The sequence below is a fragment of the Rhamphochromis longiceps genome, linkage group LG6, assembly GCF_057381845.1.
Source record: "Rhamphochromis longiceps isolate RC_006_pf linkage group LG6, R_longiceps_female_GT1.1, whole genome shotgun sequence".
NCBI lineage: Eukaryota > Metazoa > Chordata > Actinopteri > Cichliformes > Cichlidae > Rhamphochromis > Rhamphochromis longiceps.
The window spans coordinates 22,477,224-22,489,398 of record NC_140562.1 but is presented as its reverse complement, the minus strand read 5'-3'; the positions used below and the strand labels follow the sequence as shown (position 1 = coordinate 22,489,398).

Below are 12,175 nucleotides of genomic sequence, written 5' to 3'. Positions count from 1 at the left end.
ACCTTTGTTGGTATTAAATACTATTTTCTGTCTGTAAAACTTTGAGTTAGGTGCCTTTTTCAGTTTTAAATTGCTTAACAAACAAAAAAACATTCTTCTGAAATTTATCAGGTACAAGAATTGCACTGAAAATGAGTGAAAAACCAGCCAATGGCCAAAGAAAAACTTTAAAATAACCATCAGAAAGCACTATTGAACTATTGCTCATCACTTAAAAAAAATTAGAAGTCTTGCTGTTTGGTTGCAAAATACAATTAAATAAGGGGTGGCTCAAGCCTTTTGCACAGCATGGGTCAAATGAACGTAGAAAAATATGAAGAAAATTCATTAATAAGTAACTGCAAAACTGTTGTATGTGTCTTTTTATTGTTTCTCACACAAACACAGTGATCACAGGCAGCTAAATTATTAGTGTAAACTAATACACTACATACAGTAGCAGCTGCTCTAAACAAGCAGGTTTTGATAAAGGCTGGTTTAGGGCGCCAGCAGATTTATAAGCACATTTTTAAGCACATTTTTTCAGTCTGTGTAATGCACTTCTACATGGGATCATTACCTTGTTAGTCAGTTATTCTTGTTTAATAAGCCAGAACAATAATCACATAATGGCTCTGTGAGCATGATCATGAACCCAAAATGAATTAAAAAAAAGCAGATCATTTCAATGCAGTTAGTCATTTTGCAACAATTAACAGTTAGATTATATAAAAAAGTCCAAATGCAATGGTGATGCTTGTTCACTAATTTCCCTTTTTACTTCAGTGTCAGCTCAAAGTACTATTTACAATCTTTTCATTTTCCCTTTATTTTAAAGTCAAGCTAAGGCAGAGGCTCAGATCTGCGGGGAAGGGACCGTCAGGAGCCCGGTGGGCTTCAGCTTGTTGATCCCTCCGTCCAGGTTACAAACACGTGGAAAACTCATCTTCACTAGATGTGCAGCAAACTGCAGAAAAAAAGAGAAAGTTCCCATCAAAAACTGAATACTTCAGATTTATTGGTTTTGTTCAACTTTTTCTGTCTGCTGTATTACTAATATTTAGGACTTAAGTAGTTCTAGTTTCTCTGTAGTTATAAAAGGCAAATCCACCACTGCAAAATACTCCAATGTAAAATTGGTTTATCAACCTCTCTGAGACAAGCTCAGCATAAATTTACACATCAGACTGCGGGATTACGCCTTAACATAAAAATGCACTAATTCAGTACATTTTTAAGTTTAAGAATTAAACATTTTATATTTCTCTGTGACTCCTCATTGAACCTTTGTTGTGTCAGTTACATGGTGAAACCAAGGAGGGGAATATGATTGCAAAACCTCTTCCTCTGCTACTCATGCAATTATAAAAAAAAAAAAAACCCTGATACCCGCTGAACTGGGGTTGACCTTATTCTAACCAAATTATTAACCACAGTAAAATGGTAAGGAAATTAAATTTTGATAATTTCATTTCATAACCTAGGTGATTAAAAGGCCTTATGGATTTCTTATGTCTCTGACATTAAGTAGTGTGTCTCTGACATTAAATCCACAAATTCTTCAAAAACAGCTTCTTAAAACCTCCTAATTAAAAATTTCAGGTGATCCTGTCACATGAATAATTGTCAAATCATATATATGATGATAATGACAAAAAAATCATTATGTTTGATACTTGGCTTGAAATGAAAGAACATGATTATCACCATGCAAAACACGACAGGGATAAAGCCACAGCCACACGACTGTATACTGATCATGTGGACCATTAAAAGGTTAAACGCAGCAAAGTTCTGATGCTTCCCTTTAATAAAGAAAATGCAGGATTGTCTTCTCAGTTAATAAGAACTATTTCTTTTTCACTTTCTAACATATGGAAGGGGGACATCTTTTCTAAATTGGGATTTTGCCTGAAGCACTATCCCTGCTGAGTTTATAAATGCCAGCTTGGCTAATTTATTCCAAGAAGAGCACGAAAGGAGAATGTACGATGATCAGTGTAGTTCTCTCTTATGTTATGCTGAAGTGGGCAAATTTATTTTTGTTCACTGAAATATCAGATGGTGATTTATGTAAAATATAATCTGCTAATGTTCAAAATGTTCCAATGAACTATTTATTACATTGTACGCCAGACCAATAATCTCAGTGTGGCTTTATATAACAGATGGCTGAATTTTACAAGACAGAGGCCTGAATTTAAAGATTATTGCCTTCACAAAATATTTAATATCGACAAGACTAAGTATTAATTTTTAGTAGTCGTGAAACAGAAGATTGATTGTTTTATCTTATTAAATATATGCTCAAACAAATGCTCCTATGAACAAAAACAAGTTGTCAAAATGCTTGCATCAGTTCCAGAAAGCAGTTTTTAAAAAACTAAAAACTGGACCATAATGTTAGCGATGTAGTAGCTCATCTCACTCACAATCCATCACAATTCACAGGTTATTGTAATGTGTGAAGGACAGAAAGAAATTGATAAATGTTGTAATTGGTTAACTTTATTGCACAACTAATGAGAAATTAGATCCACTTAGAAGTCAAGGAGGGTCACAAACAGTTAAGGACAAATTAATTTCATCCACCACTAAATTAAAGTTTAAGTTCAGGACTTTTTCTGACTCCTGGTGATCGACATTTTCATGGCCATGAAAACCATGAATATAGTTAGTTACTTTGTTTGTTTATTTGTTTGTTTTTGTTGCAAGGACAAGACCGTTACTAGTCTATCCCCATTATAACCTAACAGTTATACATAAGGATCTATACACTTTTACCTCAAAATTTCTTAAAAGAGTAGTTAGAAAACTGCTAACTGATCATCTGCGAAGGAACGATTTATTTGAAGGGTTTCAGTCGGGATCCAGAGCTCATCACAGTATAGAAACAGCTTTAGTGAAAGTTACAAATGATCATCTTATAGTCTCTGACAGTGGACTCATCTCTGTGGTTTTTCTACTAGACCTCAGTGCAGCATTCGATACTGTTGACTGTAATATTTTATTACAGCAATTAGAGCACGCTGTACATATCAAAGGTACTGTGCTGCAGTGGTTTGAATCCATCTATCCATTCTCTTTTGTTTATCCTTATCTGGGTCACGGAGGGCTGGAGCCTATCCCAGCTAGGTTAGGGTGAGACGTGGGGTGCACCTTGGACAGGTTCTGAGTCTGTCACAAGGGCTAATACACAGGGACAGACCAACCATTTGCAGTCACATTTACACCTGCAGTTGTTTGCATATTTGTCACACTTACATGTTTCAGATCATCAAACAAATTGAAATATTATTGAAAATACTCTCTGGACTGACGAGACAAAAGTTAAACTTTTTGGATGTTTTTTTGGATGGACCAGTTCTGTTTACATTTTACCTGCTTCATACATACATTTTCACTGCTATGCAGATCATACCCAGTGTTATCTTTCTATAAAGCCAGAGACACACACACAGACATAAAGACCTGGATGACCTCTAATTTTCTGCTTCTAAATTGAGATAAAACAGACATGATTGTACTCAGCACCCAAAATCTTAGATATATGGTGTTTAACCAAATACTTACCTTGGCCTCCAATAACACTGTGAGGAATCCTAGAGGTGTTTTTGACCAAGATCAGACCTCATCTTATCTTAAAGAACTCATAATAACATATCATACCAATAGAGCTCTTCGTAGTATGAGAGGCAGAGCCTACAGCTTTCAGGCCCATCATCTGTGGAACCAGCTCCCAACTTGGATTCAGGAGTCAGATGTCCTCTCTGCTTTTAACATTAGGTGTAAGACTTTTCTTTTTGACAAAGCATATAGTTAGGGCTGGATCAGATGACCCTCCTTAGTTACACTGCAATAGACTTAGGCTGCTGGGGCTTCCCATGATGCACTCTTTCTCTCATCCCTTTTCACTTGCCATGTGTTATTCACCACTCTGCATTTAATTATGAGTTATTATTTATCTCTGGCTCTCTTCCACAGCATGTCTTCTGTCTTGTCTCCCTCCCCTCACCTCAAACCAGTCACGGTAGATGGCCGCCCCTCCCTGAGCCTGGTTTTGCTGGAGGTTTCTTTCTGTTAAAAGGGAGTTTTTCCTTCCCACTGTCACCAAGGTGGTTGCACACAGGGGTCATCTGATTATTGGGGTTTCTCTGTGTTATTGTAGGCTCTTTACCTCATAATATTAAGTGCCTTGAGGTGACTGTTTGTTGTGATTTGGCACTGTACAAATAAAACTGAATTGAATAACCAGAAAAGTCAATAGTGATTTCAGCCCTTGAAACATTATGCTTCTGTGTTAATTCATATTTTCTTCATGTAAAAATACTGCGCATACTGAGGTGCTGCACACATATACGTGGATGACTGCTTTCTCACCATAGCAGCACTCTTCATGTTGTGGCTGATGACCACAATGACACGCCCTCTATAGCTCTGGAGGCCTCCTGCAGCGGGACACTGCACCACCTCATTTTCCGGACCAAAAGTCGTGTTGAAGGGAATGTTGATGCTTCCAGAAATGTGGCCTCTGTTGAAGCTGGAGGCAGAGGAGTTAAGGAATAATGGCGAAGAAGCAAGGCCAAAAATGTGTTTGTGTGTAGTGTGTGTGCTTGTGTGTCATTTCATGGGAGTCGCTGTATTACTGAAAAACAGCAGATACACCAGTACATAACAATATTGCGTAAGTTCAGTGAGTGCTTGTTATAATTCTGATCAGGCTGACTTTTAGTACAAATCATATGTAAGACAAACTTTAATGCAGAGGTGTGGAAAAGCGAAGAGGATGTGAAGAATAGAAAGGGCGAAAGATGAGAGAAATAAAAAAAGAAACGTAATAATAAGGATATAAAAAGAAGAAGAAAAAACAGAGGAAAGGTCCCTCATTGAACAACCCCAGATTGATATACTGAATAAAAACCAGACAACGAACTTTTTCTGAGTGCATTAGCTTTGTTGCAATACGTTTCTACGTTTACCAAATCAAACCATACCATTTGCAACTACATAAACACACAAAAAGGGTTTGCCAAAGACCATAACAGAGGTGAAAAAGGTTTGCCAAATCCTGTAAAGTGGCCTAATCCCTTTTGACCATGTGAGCTGGGCTGTGGAGCCTATCAGTATGCTCCAGAGAAGAAATTTTGTCACAGAAACTGCCAATTCAAAATCTCTAATCTTGCCACTAATCCTTATTGATTAATGGCTCTTTAACCTCTTAGCCAATCAGCCTTTCCACTGATGAGCTGAACCTTTGAGCCTCACTCTTTCTGGTGCTTTGAATTTTCTGTGTTTGAGGGTTTCTGTGTCTATTGTACTGCATCCTGTAACAACAAAACGAATGCCTTTATGCAATTCTGTAATTATATTCAGAGCAAAAAACAAAAACAAAAAACAAAACAAAAAAATAGAAAAGAGGGCATTGATTGTGACAAGCTTCATTTTTAATCTGCCGGGGATGTTTTATATAGACGACTGCGTGCATTTATGCACATCAAGGCCATGGATACGGCTGCTGTTCTGGGAAAAGGCTGCATCTCTAAAACATCAACTTTTCATGAAAGAAACAACCCAGGTTTCAGCTTTCTCTTTCATTTAGCCCAGTGGGTCTGTAAAATGATTATAGCTTAAGAAGGAAGAGAATTTACACATAAAATGTGAAATACAACATTAACCAGGGTAAACAATCTATTGTGCAAAATACCTAAAATAGCTTCTGCTGCTGCCCTTAGGGCACAGCAGATCATCTGCCTCCATCTTACTCTATCCCTTCTAAATTTTTTTGTCAGACTTCTCTGTGGTCTTCCTCTTTCCGTGTTGCCTGACAGCTCAATATTCAACATCCTTTGTCCACTGTATTCACTACCCTCCTCCGTTTAAACCATTCTTCACCCTCTTCATACCTAGCCTCACTCCCTCCTTACTAATCCCTCTGCACTTCATCTGTCCTCCTCTCTCTGTAATGTTCTTTATTCATGAGCTCCTTAAAGTACTCCTTAAATCTTATCAATACACCTACTTCACTTGATAACAAATTTCCATCTCTATCCTTAATCATTCTAGCTGCTGCACATCCTTTCAAGAAAAAAAAATCAAATCTACTACTTAAGTAAGAATTTCAGGAAACATGAATGTCAGTAGGTCATCCAGCTCACAATCCATCATAGTTCCGAGGTTATTGCTCCTCAAGGCTGCTAACAAGACTTTGACTACAATTCAGGTGACGACTTAATGGATGATCACTGCATGTGAGTTTAACTTAATTATGATCAACAGTATAGGAGGAGTAGTGATTGTCGTGAAATGTGGACTGATGGAGAGAGGCCTTGCCATGGCATAAACCCATCAGTCCTTAGGCCAGATGAGCTAATAAAGTGGAAATGATCATGTAGCCAAAAGGCCAGATGAATGCATTTTACTTAAACTAAACGCTGCTGCTTTAATAGCTCGTCACTTCTGGATATGGTGGGGCAGTTTGGAGGAATTTCAGGGGGCCAGCTGAATGTTGCAGAGCCTGGATGAACTGCAACTGATGGGGACCAAGCTGTTTTAATCTCTTTGCCTGTGGTTTCATTAAAAACAAGGAAAAGCAAAGCACTGCCACCACATAAATAGGTAACCAAAATATCCAAGGCACTGAACAGAGAAAGACAAAATGTTTCTTCATGTCACAAATTCAAAGTCTTTTGCATATCATTCACATAGGAAGTGAATCTTACATTTATCAACATGGCACAGAAAGCAGGTCACTGTTCAAGGCACAGGTATTAAATAATTTGAAATGACACCCTGTGTAAATTCAAAGATGCTGTCACACTGGGCTCTGCCAAACCCTCCGACTCCCCCTCAACATCACATTCTGGGTCAGGCTGAACTATCATGACTCCTGGATTTGCACTTTCTTTCTTTTCTTCCCCTGTGTATTGTGCTGAGTGTCTTCATCATTGTAGAGAAGCACAGACAGGTGTGATGAAAACCGCCCTTACCAGCTGCACCTTATGTCATCATGCCTTTGAAAATACCTGGCATCTCTGGTGCTCTACCAGATCGCAGACCCTGCTAACTCTCAGTGTGTTTACATTTCCAAGACAACCCCATCTCCAGTCACCCAAGCTTCCTGCACACCCTCTCCCACGGCTCTTTAGCTGCCAGCAGGAAGTATTCTCCAATCACCTTGCCACTCTCAGTTGCTAATAAACCAACTTTTGCTTTTAATTTGCATCAGCTTATTTGTGGTTTCTTTTGAGTTTATTTATTCAGTGTGTGGTGTTAAACAGATGCATGAATCAGAGCTTTTGCAGGAGTCAGCCATGAACTAAAGTACTTGAAATCTGCCTTTACTAGAACCAGTGTGGTATACGTTTGACACTGAATAACAGCAGTGGAATATTTACATGTTAAAACTGATTTCCCAGCTGCACAAAAATGGTAAGGATACTCTTCCGCAGTGCGGATATCGACTGCAACAATTTTGGGCTTGCCAGTTTTGTTCCTTTTGGAGGACCCGGACAATGACAGCTCACAAAGGTCAATTAAGTCCTCCGCTGAGATCCTGGGAGATACTTCTGCTTTCAGGTCAACCAGTGACAGAGGCTCCCGAGACTATAAGAGGAGATGAGATAAAGAGAGAGAAAACAGCAGTATATGCGGTCAGAGAATTTATGGAATAATGATTTTGCAAAAGTTACTGTAATGAAATAACACAAGAGAAAGAAAAACAATTTTGTCAAGTTGGATATTTATTTAAATCACACCAACAAGCTTTCATTAAATAAATCCCCTCTCGATTAGTGCTTAATGTCTTCCTATAAAATGAGCCCAAACTACCATTATGAATTTCCATATAAACTATATTACAGCGCCACAGATGAGCAGCAGTAGTGGCCAGAACCTGGTCCTTTGCCAGTTTCTACCTGAATTGCCAAATAGGTTCATTAAAGCACCCAGCCTGAGGCATGGCTGCAGGAGGCTGAACTCTGCTCTGCAACAGTGACCAAATGTTATACAATTCCCAGAATCCCTGAAATACATTTTAAGTATAAAGTGGGGAAAACCGAGGGTGCCAAGAGTTTTGACCAACTCCTTTAAAAAGACTAACAAACAAAAATATTGTCTTGATGATGAGAGTTCATTTGTAGTCTGCAACTTCTGTTCACTGATATGCAAATTAAACTGAGGAGAAATACTAACCGCATTATCTAGGAATTTCAGCACACTGTGCAGGATAAAAAGAGCCGACTGCAGGACCAGTAGGTTAAATGCCAAAGTGCTGCCAACCATGAAATAAAATGCTTGAAAGCAGCTCACTAAAACTGGTCAGAAGAACAATCTATGGCCCACCCCAGAGCAATAACTCAGGGCTGCAGACCACGGGTGTTCTGTTAGCTCAAAAGCGATTTAAAAGATTTTTTTATTCTCCTGTTTTTTTCTTTGTAAAAGGACTATGCAAAAAATTTTGCGGTTTACTTACTGTTGTTAAATTACAGCGTTATTATTTAAACAGTGAATATTAACTAAGTGTTTCTGCTTAACATCCTAAGAACTTGCAATTTTCAAGTATGTGTGCTACAGTTGAATAATTTCTATTTTATGCTCATTTACATAGTAATTATTACACTTTTACTTCACAGAGACAAAGAAATGGTCCACCACAGATTGTAGAATTAAATATGAGGACAAACTTATTACCCCCCCCCCCCCAATGAAAGTTTCTGTCAAACATTTCCCCAAGTGCTTTTTTAACAAGGAAGGAATTTTTAACATAGCAATTAAAAACATACAAGTTTTCTTTAGAAAGAATAAATGATTTCTATATGCACACAATAACAGATTTATTTCAGAAAAAAAAAATCCCTGGGTCAATTTTAGCCCCCTGAAAAACTAACCACTGACCAAAGCATAAACGACTGTTGTTCAATAACGTGCTAACTTTGAAATGGTCAAAAACTGAGGGTTACCTTTGAATTTGCACACAGTATAAAAACCTCAACAGAAGAAATCAGTTTAGATTTGAGAAAAATAATTGTTGATGCTCACAAAGCAGGAGATGGATATACATAGTTATCACAGCGCTTTCAAGTGTCAAGAACTGGAGTCAGAGCTGCCATCAAGAAATTCAAAGAAAGCCACACAGTACAGAACACGCCTGGCAGAGGTAGGAAGTGAAAGATTTCAAATACTTTGGAAAAAAGAAACTAGTGAGAGATGTGTCTAAAGACCCTAGAACAACTGCCAAGACAGCAGTGAGTGACTCAGCCAAGTTGTATTGTAGTCTCAAAGACGACAATCACTAGAATAGGATTGGACTGCCAGGTTGCAGACCAAAAAAAACCATCCATATCTGGAAAGCTTCAGAAAGAGAAAGCTTCAGGTCAGAATGGTCAGGTAAGCTAAAGACAGCCTGAAGAAAGATACCGGAAATGCACCCTTTGGTCAGATGAGAGGAAACTAGATCTCTTAGGCCACAGAGATGTTGCTTATATTTGGAGAAAGAAGGGAGAGGCATACAACCCAAGGAGGTCATGTGAAGATTTGGAAAGAAAATGTTGAGGAGTCAGCAGCAAAACCGAGTCTGGGTTTCCCCTTTGCCTTCTAAAATGATGGCGACCCAAAACAAATGTCCCTCCTGGTAAAGAACTACCTCCAGATGACAAAACTGACTAACATGTCTGTACAAAGCCTGACTTGAATCCCCCTGAAAATATGTGGGGTCAAAGCCAGAAAACCATCACATTTTGTTTATTTCTCTACTTTCCTAGGCTATTTTGGATTTTAGCTAATTTTGCTTTGATTTTAGCTTCTAACTTTTGATGGAACGACATCAGTTTATTAATTTAGTATTTCTGCTTCTATCTCAGCAAATGATTTGGATTCAGGAATATGCAAAACAAACAAAAAATGTATCTGTTCTAGCATCTGTCAGTTGATATGTATGTATATCAATCAGTCAGACAGGAATATGGACGACTGCCTGACAACTACTGGTTGCTGGGGAAAAACAAGTATTCCTCCTGTTGAATCAACCTGCTGTGAGTGGTCGTTCGAGGGTACTGGGAGTCACTATGAAATCAATCGTTAGGCCACAGCAACCAACTGGTTTCTAGACCTATGTGACTGAGGCTTTGAGACAAAACAGTGAGCTGCCACAAAGTAAATAATTTATCATACAGGGCAAATTAGTAATCGGTAAAACATCCTCAGAAATTCTGCCCAGTGAATTATAACAAGGTGTAAACATTTTGGCTCTACAGTCTCATTGTGGGGTGTAACAGGAGACATTCAAAGCTTTTCTACTTCAACTTTTTAATATTTCTGATACAAGTGGGCTGTTTTTGTTCTTAATAAATATTCATAGTTTGATTATTTCAAACTAGGTACCTGATTTCAAATATAATAAAGGCTAGTGTAACAATACCTATTTGTTTGGAGTTTTCAAAAGGTGCATACTCACTGTGTTGCATCAACACATGATGAGGACTGGGAAAGTGGGAGAGATTTGGGGAGATGTGCATTGCTTCCAATAAATAACTTTGTTCTGCTCTTTTAAATTATCTAACAAGAGCCTGACAGCTGCAATTTGAAGAAACATACAATAAGAGAGTCTCAGCAGGTAGGAATCTACATACTAATGAAATCTCGCACCATTTTGATTTGCTGCAAAGAAAACTGTCATGGTCCTGGGTCGGTGACCCAGCGCTTTTAGTTTAGTTTAGTTATCATTTTCTAGATGATGATTGTTTAAGTTCTGTGTTATATTCGGTCTGCCTCTGAGTCTGCGTCTGTATCTGTCTGTCTATGGTGTCACCCCATCTGTTTGTGAATCTGTCTGTTTAGTTCAATGTCTTGTCTGGTTCCATGTGTCTGAGTTTCCTGTTTTATTGTGAAGGTCCGTGTCGTATGTGAGTGTGATCAGTTTACGTTTCCCCGTCCCGTCAGCCCAGATTCCTCCCAGCTGTGTTGCCCTCCTGTCTCTCATCCCCTGATTACTGGTGTGTGTATTTAAGCCCTGTGTGTTCTCCTGCCTGTTGCCGGTTCGTCTGTATTACTCAGTGTCAGTCTGTGTATCCACCGTGTCTTCTCCCTGCTGTTCATTGTCATCCTCCTCTGCTCGTTTTCATTCAGGTTTGTGCTCTGTAGTTTAGTTGTTTCCCAGTTTAGTTTAGTTCGAGCCCCGTTTGCTGTTTGTCCACATTCTTTTTGTGTTCAATAAATCACCTTCACTTCTCCACGACTGCCTGCGATTGGATCCTCATTTATTCCACACGGCTCGCCTCGGCAGCCATGACAAAAACATGACTAACACTCTGGATTAAAAAAACAAAAAAACTTTTAATCTTATATCCACCAACAACAAATAATGTACAGACGAAAAATGCCATGGCAGTGAATACTATAGTAATAGGTAAATACTTTTACCAAATAAATAATATATTCTGTGTGAATTGCTGTATTGAAATGTATACAAAAGTACTGTGGCAGACAACCTCAAGAATTTTACCTTGAAAGGGTTGTTGTGACCTAACAAGCCATCCAAATTCTGATCCATGTTATTGCAGTATAGTAACATGTTATAGTAACTCTATTATTAGATGCACAGCTTCAACAACGGCCACACTGATTGAATATATATATTCATATTTCCCCCTGATAATTTAATTACCAAATACCCCCAAGCCAGGTACATTTTCCAAGCCTACCACAAAATACAGTCAATCTTAGTCAATACGATGCAAGGAAACGATATACAAACAGCCACACAATGGGACTCGATCAAAATCTCTAAGTGATAGTGACAGCATGCGACCAAAGAAAATACTGAATTATTCTAATTAAACTAAAAAAAAGAATGAAGAAAGCAAAAGTAAGATTAGTCTAATCTGTGTAAACCACTGTAGACAATAACTGAAGTAACTATCGATTACTACATTTATGTAGAGGTTAACACGTGAGGAGCGGATCGAAATTGTGTTGATATCTGGTGAATGCAGTAACCGGGTCATTGCAGCAGATTTCAATGCAAGACACCCTGCGAGTCCACCCATCTCCCATGCTACAGTCAGCAAACTGCTTGCTAAGTTTCGTGAAACTGGTTCAGTGTTGGATTTGCCAAAATGTGGATGCAAGAAAACTGTTACTAATGAAGAAACATCAGTGGCTGTCCTAGCTTCATTCAGCAAGAGCCCACAGCGTAGCACTC

The 12,175-nt window shown here is 38.5% G+C and overlaps 1 protein-coding gene across 2 annotated transcripts in view; it reads right to left on the bottom strand.

Annotated features, from left to right (window-relative positions):
• Positions 1-353: 353 nt before the first annotated feature.
• Positions 354-12,175, bottom strand: part of tbck (TBC1 domain containing kinase) — a 57,820-nt gene continuing 45,998 nt past the window's right edge. For both annotated transcript variants that reach the window (XM_085409746.1, XM_085409747.1), the window contains exons 24-26: positions 7,418-7,581; positions 4,360-4,519; positions 354-946 (exon numbers count right to left, since the gene is read on the bottom strand). In XM_085409746.1, coding sequence (XP_085265872.1) covers positions 836-946; positions 4,360-4,519; positions 7,418-7,581 — 435 coding nt within the window. In that variant the 3' untranslated portion in view covers positions 354-835. The remainder of the gene's footprint in view (positions 947-4,359; positions 4,520-7,417; positions 7,582-12,175) is intronic.